At 40.9% G+C, this 22,197-nt stretch overlaps 1 protein-coding gene across 3 annotated transcripts; it reads right to left on the bottom strand.

The window, feature by feature from the left end:
* Positions 1 to 413: 413 nt before the first annotated feature.
* Positions 414 to 17,047, bottom strand: INTS12 (integrator complex subunit 12). 3 transcript variants are annotated; one of them, XM_086464178.1, is made up of 7 exons: positions 17,029 to 17,047; positions 13,155 to 13,318; positions 9,882 to 10,034; positions 9,147 to 9,334; positions 5,148 to 5,307; positions 3,668 to 3,820; positions 414 to 1,334 (listed from the first exon to the last, which is right to left on the bottom strand). In XM_086464178.1, the coding sequence occupies exons 2-7, from the start codon at positions 13,308 to 13,310 to the stop codon at positions 753 to 755; spliced, it is 1,392 nt and encodes a 463-aa protein (XP_086320304.1). In that variant the 5' UTR covers positions 13,311 to 13,318; positions 17,029 to 17,047; the 3' UTR covers positions 414 to 752. The 3 variants fall into 3 exon arrangements, with proteins under 3 accessions (XP_086320304.1, XP_009946123.2, XP_086320305.1); XM_009947821.2 differs by lacking the exon at positions 17,029 to 17,047 and having other exon boundaries at positions 13,155 to 13,604; XM_086464179.1 differs by lacking the exons at positions 13,155 to 13,318; positions 17,029 to 17,047 and adding an exon at positions 10,748 to 10,816.
* Positions 17,048 to 22,197: the final 5,150 nt, after the last annotated feature.

Here is a 22,197-nt window from a genome sequence, read left to right as displayed (position 1 = left end):
CCATTCATATTCAACAGGAAAGTATTAAGGTTCTCTACAGATTAAGGAAGCTTGAAAACACTGTTTTGACTCTCTTCCTTTCTTTTTACAGTTTAGGGGCCATTTAACTTCTGCAACGCTCTCTTCTTCTCCCTCAGAATTACAACAACAAAATGACACGAAGTTTCTCACTGTATAAAACCAAAATAGGCCAATTAAAATTCTCACATGAAATAGAGTAGGTGTTTAACAGTTAACTTTTTAAATTATTTAAAAGAAAATGTATTTTTTCCCTAAGGAACTGTATAATTTGGGATAAAGTTCATTAACTCTCCACAATATAGACAACTCCAAACAGCTGAAGCATTTTAAGTATTGGAAAATAGGGTGAAAGAAAAGCAGCAACGATTTCCCAGATTAATAATACTTTTATTAATAACGTTTAAGAATGACAGTTTCAGTAAGTTCAATTTATTAAGTGTCCACATAATTTTTTTTTTATACTCCAAAATACCCAACTTTCACAATTTCAAGTTTCAGTGCTTTGAGCTAAAAACCAGGAGCATGTAATAGTGAATTCCTCCAACATATTCAGTTTGCAGAGTCAGAAGGAGTACTGGGATTATCAAAGTTTGACCTCCTGTATAACATAGGTTTTGGGCTTCCCTGATTTAACTGCTGGTTTAGTCCAGTAACCGGGGGATTTTCTTTAAGAAAAACACCAACACCGCTGTTTTACAGAACACAACCAACAAAATTAGCAAGCAGCCATACTACTTCTTGAGTTTCTTTTGAGCAGCCTTCTTCTTGACCATTTGTAACCTTTTCATAGCATTGAGCTGAGATTCCTGAGAAGTCGGGCCTTTCAGGGAGGCTGGCTGATTACCAGTATCTGCCGCGGTTTTGCTTGCGTTGCCCCCGCTGTTACCTGCGGTCCCGCTGCTGCCGTTCCCGCTGCTCACCTGGCTGCTGGTGCTCGGCACGGTACTGCTGGGACTAGGGAGACCTACTTTGCTGACATTGTCGCTGCTTACCGAACGGCTAAGAGTGGTTTTCCCCAGTGTCAGAGGTGGAGGAGGTTTCAGCTGAACGGGGTTTGTGCTGTTGTTAGCAGGAGCTACTTTTGACCCTAGTCCTGGTTTGGAAGTTGCCAACCCTGACAAACCCACAGGTTTCTGGTTATTGGAAGAAGCTGCAGGTTTCCCACTGGCGCTCTGTGCTGTTGACCCCAGTTTGGCAGTTGATGGGTTGGCAGAGGAGGTTTTGGCTGCAAAAGCAGCCCATCCTGTAAGGCCACTGGTTGCTGAAGAGGAAACACTTGTACTGGCTGAGTTCCCTGAAATTGCTGCTGAGGTCTGAAATAAAAAAAGTATTCTTGTTATAGTAGCATCTATTTGTGTGACTCATCACAGCAGGATTAGATTGAGCCTCTGTTTCAGTTCTTTTCCCAGGAACACCCAGCGGACAATATTTCATCACTGGTCACTACAGTTAAAAGTATTGACAAGGAAAGGATGACAGGTGCAGCCAACTTTTAATTTCCCAGCCATGCAAAACCAGTATTACCTTTTCTTCCCTTTCTTCTATACAGCTAGCAGGGTATCATACAGCATTGCGACCTCCATATAAACTCTGAAAGATGGTTTAACTGAAGTAACTACAAGAAGTCTAAATTTGTGAAGTATAAAAAAAGAGAAGGAAGCCACCACCTTTTATTATTTACTGTGGTTACCTAGTGTCACTTTTTAACAAGACGGCAGATGCTCAGACAAAAATCAGACACTGAGCAATTAAGTATTGCATTTATTACTGTCTTGTGGACACTTGTAGCAGTGTCTAAACTTTTTCCTTTCCTTCCCTTCCCTCCTCTTGGTTCTCAGCAGCCTGTACCATAAATACAATTTAAAAAACAATAGAAAACAAAGCAGTTACTGGACTTCTTTCCTGCAGTCTTCCCATTCAGGTACTGCAAAAGACAAACCTCCTGCAAACAATGGTTTCCTTGCCTGCAAAGTGCTGTACACATTAGCTGCAGTTCCCACACCTTAAATCCTGTCATCCCCAGTTTTCAGACAGGGATAATACACAACATTGAAACCAGAGTTATACCAAATGTCAGTGTCAAAACAGAAATTAAAACCCTCTATTCAAGTAATACCCCTTCTATAATACATGCAGACAGTTTCTAAACAGTAAAGATGATGGATGAAATCGGGCCTCACTCTTATAACCCTAGCAGAGTTAGCTAACTCTGCTGAGGTGAAAAAAGTTATTCACAAGTAAGTGCTTGGGCAATAGCCATCACATTATTCATGATGGTCTGCATACAGGCAAAGCAACGGCAAACATAACTCTGAGCACATGAATAATTGCTTTGTTTCTGAGTTAAAGATGTGCTTTCCTAGGTAAGGGTCATGCTTTGTCAGACTACAAATAACAATGTTATTTGTTACATCACTTCTGGTTTACCACCTTTGACCAATTTATGACAATATTTGCTAAATAACTTGGAGAAAGAGAAACATGAGGCAACACATATAAGAAGCAGCAGTCTCTTAAATTAGATCTCACAGAGTCAGGTAGAGTTTCCTTACTAGAGAATCTTAGAACCACCTAAGCCAGAAAAGAGCTTCAAGGTCATCAAGTCCAACTGTTAACCAGCACTGCCAAGTCCATTATTATCATGAGGAGAAACCTTCTAACTATAAACACATGCATATGTTACTTGACCACAGAGGGAAAATCATATCTTTTACACAACACAAAATCACAGAATGATTTTGGTTGGAAGGGACCTTACAACATCACCTTGTTCCAATCCCCACCCACTACGGACAGGGACACCTTCCACTAGAGCAGGTTGCTCAAAGCCCCATCCACCCTGGCCTTGAACATTGCCAGGGAGGGGGCAGCCACAGCTTCTCTGGGCAACTTGTTCCTCTGCCTCACCACCTCACAGGAAAGAGTTTCTTCCTCATGTCTAATCTAAACCTTCCCTCTTTCAGTTTGAAACCATTACCCCTTGTTGTATCACTACCTGCCTTTGTAGAGTCCCTCCCCACCTTCCCTCCAGGCCCCCTTTAAGTACTGGAAGGCCGCTATAAGGTCTCCCTGGAGCCTTCTCCAGGCTGAACAACCCCAACTCTCTCAGCCTGTCCTCACAGGGGAGGTGCTCCAGCCCCCTGAGCAACTTTATGGCCCTCCTCTGGATCCACTTGAGCAGGTCCATGTCTCTCTTGTGCTGGGGGCCCCAGAGCTGAACGCAGCACTGCAGGGGGGATTTCAGAAGAACAGAGCAGAGGAGGAGAACCACCTCCCTCGACCTGCTGGCCACACTTCTTTTCATGTAGCCCAGGATGTGATTGGCTTTCTGGGCTGTGAGTGCACATGTATGAGGATTTCTACTTGTACAAAACACCATTTAAAATAATCCATAAATTCTCTCTCTTGTAAAATAAAAACACCATCAAGAGCTGGATGCTTTAGGGACTTATAGTTGAATTGAGGGTTTTTTTCCCCACTCTTTTAGTGTTAAAGCAAAACCACTATGTTATGGCATTATTCAGTACACCTAGTATAGCAGACTACTTTCATTGATGGTTCTTGTGAGAAAAGATTGGTCTAACTGAAAAGATAATCTATGCAGTGAAATGTAAACTGTTCCTCTAGAAAATTTAAAATGCGTTACCTTGACTTCTGTTCTTTTGAATGCTAGAAAAGTTGGTGGGGTCTCAGGTTTTAACTTAATTTCTGGCTTCTTAACCAACGGATCCTTCACAGCTGGTACAACTGAAACCACTGCAGGAGCTGGTTTTTGAGGTGGTTTTTGTGTCTTTTGAGCCTGTATAAGTGATAGGAAAAAAACCAAACCAAACCAAATTAGTTATGGGTACCATAACATTGACTGTTTTGACTGTTAACAAAAAGCATGAGCATTATCAGATGGCAAACCAGCCTTTACAAGCTGAATGGTGCCTGAGAAATAAGGCAATAGGGGATGCGGAGGTAGTGCTGAGTATGGTACTGGAGACAGAGTCCAGCCAAAAAAAGCATACTGAACTTCAGCGTGGAAAGAGAGGCAGTATTGAGACTTAAGGAACAGGAAAACACTGGGCCTTCACAGAAATAAGGCAAAGACAGGTGAACCTGAGGAAGACAGGGACATAATCCATCAGTACTGGGATGCAGGCTGCAAGAGTCTGCTAAGAAGTGGCAGGTGAAATGGTAGAATTTATGCTGAAAGAAAAAAAGAAAAGGGCATATTGAAGGCGAACGTTAAATGGCTGCAATGGCTATCCAGTGCAGTAACTGACCTAAAGCAAACACTCCTCTGAGTTCAAAGGCCTGATAATCATCAGAATAATCATGTATTTCAGTCAGGGATGATAACTCCTAGACCAGGACTGTACATTGCCTTCTTTTCTTGTTGGTTCAACAGGTAACGATTTGCTAAGTTATCACAGAACAGTTCAAAATCAGAACACATTTTCTGCTGTCTAAAATGGTTTGATTTTAAAACATCAGAACTGACGTGCAAACTAATGGCTAATATTTCATGAACCCAAAGACACTTTTTCTTACTCTGATGTTTGTTTCTCATAACAAGATGAGTGGGATTCCTATGGGCTCAGGAATAATTAGTCTGTTTAGTCAAGAAAATCACATGCAGATCAATCAAAATAAAGTCTTTTTTTTTTTTTTCCTAGAATGTGCTACCCTCAGCTTATTGTTGAGCCTGGGAACACCTAACAGTTAGGATCCGGACCAAAATTTGCAGTCTTGTCTTGCAGGAAAACAGCCATTCATGTCCAAATCTGAGAAGAGAACTAAAACTGTAGACCTATTTGGTAGACATGTACTAAAAATTGAGTATCACCTGAAATAAAAAGAAGTTTCAACTGCTGCTTACCAAGTAGGAAATAATTGTATTGCACTTTTCTTCACTCAACTTCTGCTTTTTAAAAAGCTTTGTTTAAGAAGCACGTGACAGAATACTCTTTGAGACGCTACATTAAAACACACAGCTGCAGTAAGCGGAGCACTGCTGAGAAAAATGGTTCTCCAACATGCTTCCAAAGATTTCTGCAACCTATAAAATACTCCCACGTACTAGGAATAGCCTGCTGTATTCAAATAGTGTTCATACGAGACAAAAAACTGACTCCTACCATTCTCTTCATCTGCCTGGTACAGCGGGCACAATACCATACAAGTCGAGGATCATTCACTTCCTTGTCTGTCACCTGAGGTTTATGGCAATCCTGGTGGTAGAGATTATGGCACTCCTGACACTCCACTAGCTGATTCCCAGAAGTAACTGTCATTTGCCTGCAGAGCAAATAGTTAAGAACAGATTATGGGAGAAAGCACTTAAAGGATTATCCAACTGTTGCAAATATTGCAAGGCTTAAGATAAAAACTAAAAATACTTTTTTCTTTCATATATATTTTCTACCTGTGGCAAATGAAATGTATTTCTTTTCTTCCTGTATGAGATTTTCCTAACAAATATTTTAGAAATTTTGTATTTTTTAAAGGTAATTTCTTTCAAGAAAATCTAAAACTTCTATATTATTAAACATGCGTATACAACACTTTTGATTTCCCTGTTCAATTTTTATATTAGAAATGTCTCACCTGCTTTGCTTCACCTGGGCTTGTTACTGATACCTCACTGTATACCAATTATGACTTCCTCGTTATATTAGCAGATGAAGGCCTAGTCTACATTTGGATAATTTTGCTGTAAGCTGTAGAGCAACACAGTTCAAGAACAAATAATTTCTTGATGACAATCCTGTAGTGCTTTCTGTTACAGGATTTGAAAGCGTCACCCTCCAAGCTGTACACTATTTTAAAGATGTTTTATTAGCCATCCTTTTGGTCCCCACTACACAAACAGACACTTGGAATTTGAGATAATACCAGAATCATGGAAAGATGGAACAGAAAGGATTAACTGTGCAGTCTCGCCTTGAAGCAAACATGTAAGCTGGTGATGAGGACTTAATTTTGCGTGGGCCTCTGGTGAAAGTAATCATGCTGTATAAATGACAAATTAGTGATATACACATGACTGGAAGTATGTCTGTGAATTAGCCAAATACCATTTTCCTAATGATTTCTTCTTTCAGATGACAAATCAGGCTATTTAATTGCTAAGCTGCTTTTACTCATATCCCCAAGGAGCAGGTACCCAGGTAACCATGGAAACTATTTGTAAATGGGTGGGGAAAGGTAATACCTTATTTCTTTATATAACAGGAAAATGAAGTCTGAAGGTACTGTCCATATGAATACCAGAACATTTTCTAAGAAATATTTCTCTTTTAAATGGGCCATTTAAAAACAGAGGGAGAAACCTTTCTGAAATTCCAGGGCCCATTATTTTAGATGCAGGATATTTCAAAAGCCATTTTTTTGGTTATTCCTAAATAAACTGGGTCAGAATAAAAGCAGTGATGTTTCAACCCCAAGTCTCAAGGGAGGAGACTCACCCTATTTTAAAACTACAAAGAACAATCGTAGACTGACTAAAAAGCCATGAACCCTTCACGCCCAGAAACAAGTTAAACCAGAGTTATTTTTAAATAATAAGATAATCAAGAAACAAACCTAATGATTTTTTATCTTCAGAAAACAAACAAACAAAAAAGCATTAATAGAAGAATAAGGTTGCTCTTGCAAAACCAGGCTTTTACAAAGACATTTATTATTTGCTTTTTTTGGGAGACAGAATTCACTATAATCTGCAAACTGCATGTAGTGTTTCTTCTTCAGGTAACAAAGGAGCCATATAACTGGTGAGTCTTATTTTTCTAAGATCACCAGGTATGGGAGAGGATGAAGTTACTTTAATACTCCCTCTCTACTTATGCCTAACTTGGTATAAAAGAACAAGAAGAAAAACACTACAGGCATTAATGTTCAATACTCCTAATCACTAAGAAATCTGGCACTTAGCAAATCTTGAAGAAACATTTAATGTCTCTAGTTTCTACATCTATTCAAATGCACTCTTTTGCACTTGTGAACCCACAGCTGGGTTCTCGTTAAATTGTCTTCTTAAGCAATACAAATATAAACCCTTTGGCTATGAATCCCACCTACTCTGTGACTGGACATGATATTTTCATTCACAATTGATTGAATAATTGATTGAGTTATTAAAAGATGACATTTTTCTAAATACTATTCATACTTGAGTTATTTTACAAGGGTACCCAGTGCTTTTATATTTCATATATACTGGGATATTATTTCAGCTCAAGATGGCCATCCTCAAAAAGGGCCACATGCTGAAAGCTGAGCAGTAACTAGTGGAATACTACCTAACCAATGTGCTGGATTCAGAAAGTCTGAAACACGAGCACTTTGAAAAACATCCTGTCTAGCATGAGCTGGAGATCGAGAACCACATGATATCAGTTCCAGCAGGTTTCATGTAAAATGAAAACAAATCCTGAGCGCTGGGTGACTGTTGCCATCCTCTCTCTAATGGGTTGTTTCTTTCACTGCTGTGCTTCTCTCTCCCTGCAGCATCAGCTTAATGACAGCTATTTTAGTTAGTCAGGATAGATCCATCTTTTGCAAGAGTACTAGGAATTTGTGAGCACAATTAGCTAGAAGCAGCGCCTTCAGCAGCCAGGTTAAACACTGATTGTGGAACAGATAATGGAACCACATACCTGGCTTACACTCTTCAAAGCAAAGTCTTTGCCATGCTAGGCACAGTAATTGCATTTTCTTTCTTTACTTTGCAGGCATTTCTCATTATGCCTGCATGTGTCTTCCTTTGCCAGGGAAGATGCAAAATTAATAATCCACAGCAGCTCAAGACTGTCTAAACTTTTTTTTAATCTCCTCCTGCCAAATAAGTTAATACCATACTGTTTTTAGTAGCATTTTAACACACTGCTGAACAGGGCTTTGCCCCTTTAGGAGACAACCAAAATGGAATTTACAGGAAGAAGGGTAAAATCAAAATATTTATTTCATACTTGAAACATTTTAACTGTTCTTCCTTTTTCAATGCCTATAATAAGAAATTAAACATTTGAGCTAACATGGGGGTATAACGCGACATGAAATCTCACCAGTCCACAATTGGTTAACAGTATAATTAACTGTAACAATGGAAATTTATCCTCTACAGACTGGAGACACATCCTTATCTGCACAAATGGAAGGACCATGGAAATGACTGAAGAACAAAGTTATAAAGGTTTCCCAACTGACTTAAGCTGAGCTAAAATACATACTGCTTACCAAATGGCCAGTCCCACCTTCCCCTCTGTCCTGGCTCTACATTCCTGCATCCACACAGGTGCCAGCATAAGCATTTACACTCACTAAGCTGCCTGAAACCTAAACCTACTGTAAAACCCAAGTGGAGAGCCAATTGAAAAGCTGATTCAGCTGATCACAAACCTGTGTGGGCAATACACACCCTGAACAGGGCAGGGAAGGAGGTACAATTGGGTGAGCCAAACTGTTCTTTTTGGCAGCAGTGGGGATTTACAGTTATATAAATCATCTATGAAACCAAATCCCAATTCAACTGATTTGATCCCAGGGTAGATATTCAAAAGTGTATTTTATACTTCAGTTAACTCTAAATGTACTGTTAGCAGAACGTTACTAAGATCCAATTTCAGAGCCCTTACTGAAAAGTAAAAAGAAACTGTCTTGACTGCAAGATGTATTTACACTGTTAACTGAAAGAACACACCCATGTGTAAACTAATGTCAAATGATTATGAAAAGAGATATCCATATTATGGATCTCATAATAAAGCCACTTAATGTTTTCAGAAGAAAACTGGTTTGTTTTCTTTTTTTTAAATGCTTATCATTAGCCATTAATATTTTAACTTGTTTTCCAATAATTAAAAAAATCAGTATTTGTCATGATAGGCTTTGCATCAGGTCTAGTTTTATTATTTATCACTTGACCTTTCCTGAAGAAAAAAAAGTTGGTTTTCTCATTAAAGGTTCCATTTTCAAGAAACCAAACTTATTCATGAAGGATGCTTAAATGTATTATTAATTTTGAATATGTGCTTAAGTGATTTCCAGAATAAAAACTAGAGAAAGAATTAACTCAATAGTACACAACAAAAAAAGAAAGGTAACTACACAATTGCAACGAAGCAATGTTGACTTACCTGCAAACAACACAGGCTAATCCCATTTCCATAGCAAAATCATCAGCACTGGTTTCCTCAAAGCTAGATAAATCAGGCATGGATAAATCCTTGCTTGTCTGAACCGTAATAGGAGAGGAACGAGCCTCTTGCTTCTCTAGTCTGGGCTTCTTTGGTGTATCAGCTCCTTCAGCACTATCCCCTTTTATCTATTATGGACACACACAGAGAATGTGAAAATGCAAAAAGCTAATGGATATTATTAAAATGAGAAAATAACTGGAACAATTAGGCTATCAGTGTAAGAAGGGATACTTTTCACAGCTTACACATTCCTTAGATACATGTTTTCTTCAAAATATTTACGAACTAGAAGCTCAAGTCCATTTTTTGTACTTTGCCTCAAAATCCTTGAAAAAGAGCTTTGGGAATCCCACATTTCAGCTTGTTACACTTTAGTAATCTCTTATTACCAAGATATTTAAAATATAGAATCACAGAACAGTTTGGGTTGGCAGCGACCTTTGAAAGTCATCTAGTCCAACCCCCTGCAATGAGCACGGAAAACATTCACAGAATAATTACAACAAGACTTTTGTTGGATTGTCTGAATGCCAACAAGATTGGATAATGCAGCTCACAGGCTATGCACAACTATATGAGTTGACTCACACAGGTTAAAAAGGAGAGCTTTTCTCTAAAACATCTTCAAGTTTATTAACAGAGTTATTTCATTAGAGAACAAAAGTTACTTACTTTATCAGCAGATCTCTTTTCTGTTTCTTTTTTCACCTTTTCTGACGAAGCAGGCTTGCCATTGTTGTTGCCCGAAGGCAAAACAGAAGAAGCTTTAGGCTCTTGCTTACTGGAAACAGGTTTGGTTACAGACACTTTTGGTTGCTCTACTTCCTAAAAACAGAAACAAAAATTGAAGGCAAACCCTACACTTGAGTTACTTCCCAGTTTGCAATTAGTTAGATAACACGATAGACAAACAACATGTCATAGAACATCGATCATCTATATATAAACTCTTTTTTTCTTTTTTTTTTTTCTTTTTTTTTTTTTTAAAAAAAAACCCAAAACATTTCGTAAATATTTTCATATCACATCGACAAGTTAGTGTGTTTAAGCTGCGGTCAATTATTGAAACCTCCCCTTATCACCCACCTTCCAGAGGAAAAGGTGCTCCTTTTCCAAAGATAGATCCCCTTTGGAACATTAATTAAAAAGGAAAACTTCCCTGCTTTCAAAATTCAAAGAGATAATGGACACAATTTTTCAGACAGAAGGACAAAATACAATGTAAGCTGAAAACACAAGCTGACATCTGATGTCACCAGATAACAATACTTCACTCCCTCATGGAGAAAAATATTGACCTCTGCTTAATCTCACTCCATATTCACCTATCGGATTAACAAATTTAGACCTCAACAGAAATCAATAGTTCTTATTAATGATGCATTAGGGTCAGCAATGAATAAGCAAGCGAGTCTGTAAATAAGTGATTAATCACACCAATGTGCATGAGCAAGGTACCCCCCTCCCAGCTTGGTACAAAGGAGTAATTCTCTGCTGTATACTGGGGTGGGTCCTGAGCCCTGATCTTCAGCCCGCACCAAGTTTGGAGACTTCCTGTTGTATCCAGAGTCAGAAACAGAATTCTTCATCTGCCCAACTGTGGTAATCCTGTGCTCCTTAGGCTGTTCTTGGATTTCATGGTCATCCACAAATTAATCCTCAGCCTGAGAAGGCAAGGAAAGGAATTCTTGATTTTTTTTCCATTTCTGAGCTTTGCAGCCCAGCTGATACTGGAGACACACTGAAAAGAGGAGAACAAAAGATTTCTTCCTCTGGCCTGAGCCTCAGTCTCACCTGAGGGCACGTGACTACCAGCCGAGCAGTTATTAGAATTGGCTTCCCAAACCTCTTTGCACTATTATTAGGCTCCCTGCTTCCTTTAAACCACAAACGAATGCTTCTTTGAGCTCTGACATAGAAGGCTCCTGACAGTTTTGAGACCTTTGTCGGAGGGAACTGCAGTTTAGCTTACAGGGAGTTAACAATTTGAATAGAAAGGAGTTGGACCACACAGTACAAGCATGATGTATGCTGTAGCAGTAACAGTGCCTTTTAGTTATTTGGAACCACGTACACGTAGAAATGAAGTATTACTAATGTATCAGCATACAGACCATCATTAGAACTTACCAGGCTGACTTCTAGGCATCCTAGGGGAGAACACTGCCTCATTACCCATATGGCAATACATAACAATATGAGGATGTCTCTGCTTGGTTATTTCCGTACACTAATTTCAGATTCAAATACTCTTTCTAGCAGGTATTCAGTGATTTTCAGTAGATGAAAAATAGCGTTTGCTCATTGGATGGCAATGGTCTCAACCTGCAAATCATTTCTGCTTTGAACCGTTTGGTGGTTTTCATTCTTGTATGACTTCATCAACAGAATTTCAAGAAAAGAGACCCAGTTTTATCAGTAAATAGCTTGTTCGGTTTTGTATTTATCTGTAGCAAAAATGATCTGTATTTTAAAGACCTTTTTTGCTCTGACTGTAACTGAAGGAATACATAATTTTGGGTTCAACTTGGATAATATGTATAATAGCTTATGAACAAAAATGCCATAACAAATAAAAAAGTGAATAGAAAATGTACTGTTATGAAGTCATGACATTTGCAATAGCGTTGAATATCTCTTTTACAGGTCTTGGTACACTAACAAGGTAAAGAGATTGTTGGGTTTTTTTTCTTTTTACATTAACTTCAATTAATTGAATGGATTATGCTGCATAAAAGTGGAAGGATGAATATGAACTCCAGGGAAGGAGACTCCACAACCTCCCTGGGCAGCCTGTTCCAGAGCTCTGTCACCCTTAACGTAAAGAAGCTTTTCCTCATATTGAGGCAGAACATCCTGTGCTCCAGTTTGTGCGTGTTGCCCTTTGTCCTGTCACTGAGCACCAGTGAAAACGTCTGGCCTCATCCTGTTGACACCCACCCTTTAGATATTTATAAGTCCCCTCTCAGCCTTCTCTTGTCCAGGCTGAAGAGCCCCAGGTCTCTCAGCCTCTCCTCATAAGACAGGGGCTTCAGTCCCCTGATTAACTTCGTAGTCCTCCGCTGGACTCTCTCCAGTAGTTCCCTGTCCCTGTTGAACTGCAGGGGCCCAGAGCTGGACACAGTACTCCAGATGTGGCCTCACCAGGGCAGAGTAGAAGGGGAGAATAACCTTCCTCAGCCTGCTGGCCACACTCTTCTTAATGCACCCCAGGACACCATTGGCCTTCTTGGCCACAAGGGCACGTTGCTGGCTCATGGATAACTTGCTGTGCACCAGGACTTCCAGGTCCTTCTCCGTAGAGCTGCTCTCCAGCAGGTCGACCCTCAACCTGTACATGGGGTTATTCCTCCCCAGGTGCAGGCCCCTACACTTGCCCTTGTTGCACCTCATTAGGTTCCTCCCCACTCAGCTCTCCAGCCTGTCCAGGTCCCGCTGAATGGCAGCACAGCCTTCTGGTGTGTCAGCCACTCCTCCCAGTTTTGTGCCATCAGCAAACTTGCTGAGGGTGCACTCTGTCCCTTCATCCAGGTTGTTGATAAATATGTTGAACAACACTGGACCCAGTACTGACCCCTGGGGAACATCACTAGCTACAGGCCTCCAGCTGGACTCTGCGCCACTGATCACAACTCTCTGAGCTCTGTCCTTCAGCCAGTTCTCAATCCAATGAGTGGACCTCACTGTCCACTTGTCTATCCCACACTTCTTAAGCTTACCTATGAGGATGTGGTGAGAGACAATGTCAAAAGCTTTGCTAAAGTCCAGATGGACAACATTCACTGCTTTTCCCTTGTCCGCCCAGTCAGTCATGCCATAATTACCTTTTATTTTTCCTCAATTTCTGATTCTCTTTTAACATTTCAGCTATAAAAGACAAAACTAGGAATAGCAGGAGCTTTAAAAAGGCATAGAAAAACGACCCACACTCTCCAACACCAATACCTTCTGAGATGGACGATAGCTTGAGTCAGTTCCTCTGGCCAAAGACTCATCAAGAAGTGCTTTCAGCTTTTCAGCAGAGTCCTTACTCTTCGAATGTAAGAAGCCCAGGGCTTTCAGAAAAATGGGATCAAGCTCCAAGTTCACTGTAGCAGCCATAATGGTGTCTTTGGAGGAAGGTGGGGGTGGGGGGAGAAAAACAACAACAACTTTATTCATCTGGAGCATAACTCAAACAGCGTGTGGCTAACTATCACAGATTATTTTTTTTTTTGTAAAATGAATTTATATTAAATCACAGCAAGGATGATATATGAATTAATTAACATCATTAGAAGATGACTGATTGTGAACCTCAGAGCTGCAGAACTTGAATTTAGCTTTATATTGAAATTATGTCAAATTCGTTCTTTGGCATATCTGATGTTCAGAAATTAAACTCATCATGTTTACATAAATGGAACAAATATTCCATATTCTTGATATTCCATACATACAGAATATTGAAAAGTATGCAAAATAAGTGTAAACTTCAAGAAAAGCAATTACTACCCTTCTCCTTAACATTATTTGCATACACTGATTTCTATCTCATTGCTCATTTAATAACAAAGAAAAATCTCTTACCTGTAGAAAAGTTAACTTTCGAAACTTCTGAAAAGAACAGCTCATTGTAACATGCAATATAAGACATATAAAACAGCCAGTATATGATTTTATATACCTATTAAATTTAAAAATTGAGAATGTGTTTTTCAGATTTTTATCTGAAACAGTGAGAAAAGTTATAACTCAGATTGTGATTTATCCAAGTCCCCTTGTGATAGCCTGGGTTTTCTAGTTTGTTTTTTAGTCAAGTAACAACTATTCAGAGCTCTAAGATGCCACAGCGTCAGTGCAAATGGAATAAAGTGAGGAAAAAGTTAGAATGAATTAAAAAAGCAATGTTTGCTTCATGGCAATACACTCCCGCACTCTGAAGCCTCCTCTGTTAACTTCTTTAACAAAAGCTCTAAGGAACTGCATTTACATCAGAAATTGTCACTACAAAGATAGACAACTCTCTAACTTAATCAGTAATTAACAATTAATAATGTAAGAAATAACACGGGAAGGGAAGTTTCCTGCTCTTTTCCAAAATGGATGAGCAACGGTATTGTTAATAATTCTTTCAAATCTCATTTGAAACACATCAGGACATTTTTTTTTTTTTTAATACAGTAATCCAGAAGACATTCTTGAAAAAGCTTTCATCAGTTCTGCTCAAAAGCACAGCCTGGACAGCTTTTTCAGCTGGAGCTTCCAAGGTTTTGTCTGATGAATTCCTTTTGATATTCAAGGCAGTGAACTTTTACCTCTCTGGCCAAAACACCAACAGTGGCAGCCTGCTCCCTCAACACTCGCCTAGAAGTCTCCAGGAACCTTTATCTCATGCTGAGCTTTCACAAGACACCAGAGAATCGCTTGACTGAGATCATCAAGGAGTTCAACATAGAGTAGACTTCACAGGGATTTTATCAATGGACCCAGCAGAGAGTTAAGGATCCTCTTCAAGAGTCTCTTCTCTCTTCCTTAATCTTTGCTACTTGTCAAATCATTTTCTAGTGGCCACAGAACTTCTGCTAGTAAGTACTACACACCAGCTACTCTGCTTTTTCACTGATCAAGCAGAGACTACAGTGCGAGCCCCATCCAGACAATTCAGTCTCTCTCTGATGTTTACAAAAAGTGAATCCAACACACGTGGAAAGCACACACCCTCTTTTTTTAATACATCTACCTCTGATAAAATTTTCAGGCTGCTCCTGAGTTCTGTGGGTAGGTTATCTCTCCCATTTCTTTGTTCTGTGAATACGCCTTCCAAATTTCAGTACCATATAATCTTCAATTAGGACTCTGCTAAACCCTCCGTTGAGTGAAAACAGTAGAATTAAACCACTAATTTCAGAAATTTGGAATAATTCCCTGTTAAAAAATTCCTTTAAGTTCTTTTCTGAGGCTTCTTCTAGGAATATATACTTGCATATGCAAGGAACAGGTAGCCTCAACAGTCATTAGCAGCCAATTCAGGATGCCTGTAGTATTTAGAGAACAAGTGTCAGCATACTAATTTCGTTTTCATCTTTCTGAAGGTAACACTTCCCAGATTTACTTCTAGCTAAGATTTTTAAAGACACCTACTGTAAAGGAACTGTTAAAATCCAAATTTCAAAAGGAAATTTCTCTGTATATATTATTTTATTTGCATGCAAAATTGCAGCAATTCTGTATTCTGAAGGGCAAATTATAATGTCATAGGCTACTGCAATTATAACTATCACAAGAAGTTCCTCATGAGAAGGGAGGGAATTGGGCTATGAAACAGCTAAAGTACACCCTGTTTAGGCATATATTTTCAAATTAAAAAAAAAAAATCTATTTGTAAGTTAAAGAGGTAAGCATGTTTAATGGAAAGATGAACACATCAATAGCTGTCTTAAAAATAGCATCATCTAAAAAAAGTAGATTTATAAATGTGCTCTCCTTACTGGACTACAATAACACAACTGGCAAACAGATTAATGCCAATAACTGGTGTGGTCCTAAAGGCAAATTATTGCTTTTGGTAGTGGCCTTTTTCAGATGTTCACTGATTAGAACAGTGGCTTGACACTTTCAAACCTAAGATCCAATGACATTCACCTTTTCATTCATAAACTTCTCCTCTGGTGGTAGTGAAGTTGGCATACAGCAACTTGAGCAAGAACAGCACCGTGTTTTAATGACACCATAGGTTATTCGGCATGAGAGCACACCGTGCCTTTTTTGTTTAAGTAGAAACTTTGTACAGAAAACAATTCAAATGTTGTTTAGGATAAAGAAATAGGAAAAAAAGCGAGTACGACATTGCCTTTTGTGTAGCAGTTTGAGAACATAGCTGTGAGATTAGAGGGCTGCATTATAATCCTTGAACTCAGAGCAGAACTGGCTTTGCACAAAGCAGTAACTGAAGGGGACACGCAAGCAACTCATGGAGCAGGGACAGGAACTCAAGCGCACCCTGTTGCAACTAAGCGTTAACCCAGTAGTGTTAACATAAAAGCACCTTTCTCAACTTAGGTGTCTGACACTTCATCACTATTGTGTAAGAACTGTTTGATGATGTATAGACAAGATCAAACACATGGTAACAAAACTCTGAAGTATTGAGAAAATATTAAAAATCCCACAATGGACAATCATGGAGTAACCTCCTAATGCAGACTACTCTAAGTGGTTTAAATCCCTGGGGGAAAAAACCACATGAATTAGTGGGCTGTTATTCTTAAAATGTCTAAGAATTAATTTTGAGTCTCTCATTGCTTGAGCATACTATTGTCTTCTGTTAAATCTATATAAGCTTAACTGAGCACTATACAGAATATGTGGTCTTCCAATTTAATAGACTTACTAGATTTCCAGGGTGTAAGAGCCCCTTTTCATTTATCCACCAGCTATTATTTTGCATGTCTACACATGTATTATCCTATTCAGCATCACTTTCAGTTAAATGGTTCTACTTACATTACATTTTCAGGTATGGTCATGTTTTCATCCATCTGTTTCTGAACTCCTATTTCTATTATTTTCTGAGACAGGTGTACAATTGAAGATATTTTTCCAAGAAAGTGCACACCTTCAATTTATACGGCAATACTACTACCAAGCCCATTCTTTATAAACTCAGCAATACTTTTATTTTTCACTGACACTGATAATTAAAAGGACTTTCACTCACACACCCTTTTCAGCTACCTTCAACATCAGCAGCAAACTCAAAATCCAATAACAGAAATCAGTAGCACGAAATTCCTTCCACTGCACTGCACTGTGTTCATCAATAATTAATTTAACTTACCACTATAATATCAATTCACCATTTTTCCCCCCTTTGGATTCTTCTGTTCCTCAGAATTTTCTCTCTTCCTGACTAATCCAATAACAGTGACAGATTTTGCTTATTTACCAATAATGCCTTTTCCAGATCACTTTCAGATTTGTTGTAAGTCTTAAAAAAGTAGATGAAGGAAAATCTTAAAAGCAGGAAAAACTGAACATCGACTTTCAGTTTTTATTGTAGTATCTTAATCAGGACTTGATTCATGACAACATAATTTTTCAGTTATCTCCCATGAGAGATATTTCAAAACTCATACACTTTAGTAGTCTGGATAACTGTATTAAGCAGAACAATTGTATTAATCGGTTCATTTTACCTCTTCTTCAAAGAATTTTAGAAGACTGGAATAAAATCTTCTGCTATGGAGTTACTAGTACTGGTGTCCTCCATTTTACATTCTATTCTACAGCATATTTTATACCATACTTTTAAATTAATATTTAAATCAATGTCACAGTAACCTGTTTATACAAAATTTATAAGATTACACTATTGCCCTATATTTGCTGTTTTCTGCTCCTCTCAAACAGTACATTATTTAAGAATCACAGAATCATATGATGTGGAAAAGACCCCAAATGGTGACCCTGTGCAACCTCTTGCTCAAAGCAAAGGCAACACTGAATTCAGATCAGCTTGCCCAGGAGACTTTGTCCACTTGTATCTTGAAAACCTCCAACGACAGGAACGTGACAAACCTGGGCAACCTGTCCCAATGCCTAACTGTCCTCATTTCCTTATTTTGAATTGGAGCCTCTCCTGTTCCCACTTGTGCTGTTTCTCGATCCTCTGCAATGCACCTGAGTGGAAAGACTGGCTCTATCTTCTCGATAATCTCCTCTTAGGTATATGAAGGTTTCCATTAGGTCCTCCTAAGCCCACAGCAGATGACATCCAACATTCTCCTTTCATCTTCAGATCTAGTTATTTTGCCACAGAGGACAATCCAGTTGGTCAGGCATGATTTATCCTTAGTAAATCCCAAGCTGGCTATCCCGTCACCACCTGCTCCTTCTTATGTCTATAAATGGCTTCCTCCATGATGGAGGTGGAAGGATTGAGGCTGACCAGCCTGTAGTTCTCTGAATTGTGTTTCTTGCCCTTTTTGAAGAGGAATGTAAGATTTGCCCTTCTCTAGTCTTCAGGGATCTCCCCCAATCTCATGGCCTTTCAAAGATGACAAAGAGTAGCTTCACGAAGATGCTGTCAGCTCTCAGCACCCTCGAATGCAGTCCACCTGGGCCCATGAACTTCTCAGGTAAACAATTCCTGCTTCAATCTTCTTCCACAACTTGTAGTTCCTCCTCTCCTTGAACCCTGCCTTGTGGCAAAAGGCCTAGGAGACGTTGTTGGTTAAGTCTGAGGCAGAGACACTAACTATCTCACCCTTATCTGTGCCTGCTATCACGAAAACACTTGTCCCACTCCGCAGTGACACCACGTTTTCCTTGTGAATCCTCTTCCTGATAAACAGCATCTCATTCTGCTGACATCACTTGCTAGTTTCAAATCTAGCTTTGCTTTGGCTTTTCTAAGAGCACCGTCACATGCCCAGGCAATATTTGTACATTTGTCCTTTGCAGCCCATGCCTCCACTTCCACCTCCTGTACGTGTCCTTTTTGCACTGCAGCTCTGTCACAAGTTCCCTGTTTAATCAAGCCCATTTTTCTGTTACAGCTGCCTTACCTTTCTACAAAATGTTTTTCTCATGAACAGTTGTGTTGCCACAAAAATCAGTTTCATGAAAAACATTTATTCAAGTAAATGAGATAATCATACCTACGCAATTGAGATTTGCTAATCTCTGCTACCACCAAGCTTCAGTATTCTGCAAAAATGGACCTGAAGATACAGTTTGAATAGACGTCACTGCCCCTTCGTTTTAAGTCACTGGTATATTTGTTATATCTCCATTACTGTTTTCACCTTTCCCTAATTCAATGCCTACTGAAATTTAGCAGGTTAACAAATTCACTAGGTATCATCCTCCTGGTAATTTCTCAGTGGAAGAATCAAACTTAGTTAAAACTGAATTTCTGAATTAGTTACACCAAAGCCACAACCCGATCCTTCACAACATACTTGCTGCAAATTTCTCCCTGACGTTTCCTTTAAGAACGAAGGCAAGGCCTCTCATCTCAAACTCACACCTTTTAAAATAAAACGCTTAGGAGATTAAAACGCCACCATCTTTTAATCAAAAAATATCCTCTGCTATGGTTGAAAGTCGTATGCCCTGCACTACACAGACATCATCTCTATCTGGTCTGGTTTCTCCCTAATCGCCGTCCTCACCGGCGGGCCGGTGCCGCCTCCGTTACAGAGCCCAGCCCGCGGCCAGTCCCGGTCACAAGGCAGCAGCGGAACCTCCCGTTTCATTGCGGCGCCCGGGCCCCGCGGCCGGCAGCAGCCCGGGCAGCTCCGCACGGCTCCCCGCCCCGGCACAGACCCAAACGGCTCCGGGGACCCTCCCGCACCCGTGACCGCCCTGGCTCGGTTTTCTCAAGGCCGCGGCGCCGGGCGCGCCCGTGTGCCCAGGAAGGACCGTCCCTCCAGATGGCAGCAGGAGAGACCCCAGCACCCACAGGGCCAACGCGGCCGCCTCGCTTCCCCTCCCCGCCCCGCCGGCTCCGCCCGGGCCCTCCCCGCGCCACAGGGAGACTCAACGCTCGCCCCGCCCCAGGACCGGGGGTCCCGCCGGGTGCGCCTGTGTGTATGTGCGCGCAGGGGCTCCCCTCTTCCTTCCCCCAAACCCCCTCTTCCCAAGTCCCAGCGAAGCCACGTCTCTCCCCGCAGAGCCGCCCGCCCACCGCGCTCTTACCGGAGAGGAGGAGGATGATGAGGGGGAGGAGGAGGAGGGCGTGCAGGGGCAACCGCCGCACACCGCCCGGAGCCGGGTCCGCCGCCGCGCCGCTCCCCCCGCGCAACCAGGGCCCGTAAGCAGCCGTTCCGGGCGCGCGCCTAGCGCAGTGGGCGGGGAGAAGAGTGCTGGGAGGGGCGGGGCTGGGCCCGGCTAGGCGCGCGCGCAGAAAGGGGCGGAGTCGGGGCCGAGCCGAGCCGAGCCGTGCCGAGCCGTGCAGGGCCGTGCCGTGCCGTGCCGTGCCGTGCCGAGCCGAGCCGAGCCGTGCCGTGCCGTGCCGTGTGAGAGTCGGGAGAGCGCGGCGGGCGGGGCGGGGTAAGTGGCGGTCGGCGCAAGTGGCGGTCGGCGCGCGGGGACACGGAGGTGTTGCGGGGAGGGGGGGGGGGGCGTGGGCGTGGCCGGGCGGCGGCGGGAGCAGGTGGGTGCCGCCGGAGCTGCCTGAGGGAGAGCAGCCGGCGGGTGCTGCGCAGCGCTGGGGAGTCCCGATTTTCGGCTTGCTCCCCGCCCGGTCTCCCGGCCTGCGAACGGCCGCGTCCGCCCCCTTTGCCCTTAGTTCTTCGTCTTGTCAAGGGGGGTTGGCTGGAAGCTCCTCGCTGAGGTGTTTGCCGTTCTGCCAGTTTAGCTGAGTATATGGCAAAGCTTGTGTCCAGGACGAAAGTCTTGTTTCTCGATTTAGCTAGTGTGCATTATATCGATCTCTAAAATCTCTGTTACAATATTTTAATAATGCTGCTCTCATGTTAGTAATTCTAGAAACGAGTGTTGAATTGGGGAGAGAGGAAAATCCTCTATTTGAATGGTTACCCTGTAATCCAAGACTCTGAGCCTTTGAATGTAGCAGGTGGCTTTCCATTGGTCAGTATCTGTCTGAGGCTGAAAAAGAAAGTTTCCTAGATAAACTTGAGGTAGTCACTGAATGATCTTTTTTGTGGCGAAGAGGTTTTTGATGTCTAGGGGATAAAAGTAAGAGAAACCAGCTGGATTAGTCTAAATCTTCTAACTTCAAACATGAATTAAAAAAAAATTGGAAGTTACCAAGGTAGGCATGTTATTTGGCAATGGGACGGCCTGTATGAAAGTTCTGTGAGTTCAGAAATCACACTTTCCATGTAAGTGCATTATGAAAAACAGAGGTGGAGAACTTTTGACAGTGCTTTCTGAAGTTGGTAGAGACACACACCTGCATTTAGGAGTCAGAAAATGGGAGAAGGTGATTTACAAAAGATTTTCCCAGCAGTTGAGCTCAGGCCATTTTATTTTCTTCTTCTTGGTGTAGTAGGAAGTTCTAAATAGGTTAAAATTTCTTCTGTGTTTACCCTATGCATTATAAGCTCTATAATTGCAATGAAACTGAATCTCTAATAGAGACTGACTTTATTCAGAATGCTGTTTGGCTGTTCAACTTACGTATCTATGAACAAAATTAACTTAATTGCTATGATTTGGCCTTCTGAAATCTCTTATGTGGGATACAAATAGATTAAAAAAGCAAAAACTCCTTAAACTTTTGACTGTTTTAAAACAGGATGGAAAGAAAAGTCCTTTTTCTCCTTGAGAATCTTGTGTATTAAGAATTAACTTAGAAACAACTTACAGCCAATATAGTTGCTAAAAGTAACTTCCAAGTATAAACCGAAACAGTGGCCTTTATTCCTTTAGAATTCTGAAAAACGTTGTCTTCTACTGCACAGCTCTGAAGGGTGTTCACTTGGTAGCTGATTTTATCATGAGCACTGTTAATTGCCCAGCTGTTGGTCACCAACAGAAATACCAGCTGATAAGATTGTCTGTTCTTGTTTGAGGGTGGTACCTTCATCTTAATAATTCATATTTTCAATTGAGTGAAATAAAAGTGAAGAATTAAGTGTGAGTATTGGAAGGAGAGGGAGGAGCAAACCTGAGCAAATTGACAAGTGACTCTTAACCTTCATTGAATTAATAGTTAAGGTCTTAAAAATACTTGGTTTGATATTTGAGCCTGAATTATCATGAATTTAAAGATACGTAGTTTAACATGTTCAATTTGGCTCCTCGGAGTTTAGATAATGCCAGTTCTTTGGCAGCTGTAAAGGAGTTGTATCCCTGGACCACTATGCTGGGCTTAGCAAAGGAGGAGAGAAACAGCTGGAGGATGCAAACAGGAGCTTCAAGTGGAGCATTTCTTTTGTTTTCCTGCTGAGTGAAGCTCATCTTTTCATCCCTTGAAGGTTAGCTGCAGAAACAGAGAAGTATTATTGTCCTAAGTGAACCCTAATTAAGAATAGAG

Source organism: Leptosomus discolor, chromosome 4, assembly GCF_034619465.1.
Source record: "Leptosomus discolor isolate bLepDis1 chromosome 4, bLepDis1.hap2, whole genome shotgun sequence".
Classification (NCBI taxonomy): Eukaryota; Metazoa; Chordata; class Aves; order Leptosomiformes; family Leptosomidae; genus Leptosomus; species Leptosomus discolor.
Note: the sequence above shows the minus strand (reverse complement) of the source record. Positions and strands in the feature narration are given on the sequence as shown.

Bases quoted from the DNA above. Each gene is read 5' to 3' on its own strand.
- INTS12 (XM_009947821.2), bottom strand. From the start codon at position 13,379: ATGCTCCAGATGAATAAAGTTGTTGTTGTTTTTCTCCCCCCACCCCCA. The intron at 10,035-13,154 runs GTATTGGTGTTG...TTCTGTTTTTAG, and splicing joins GCTATCGTCCATCTCAGAAG to GAAGTAGAGCAACCAAAAGT. The intron at 5,308-9,146 runs GTAAGTCAACAT...TTTGCTCTGCAG, and splicing joins TTAGCCTGTGTTGTTTGCAG to GCAAATGACAGTTACTTCTG.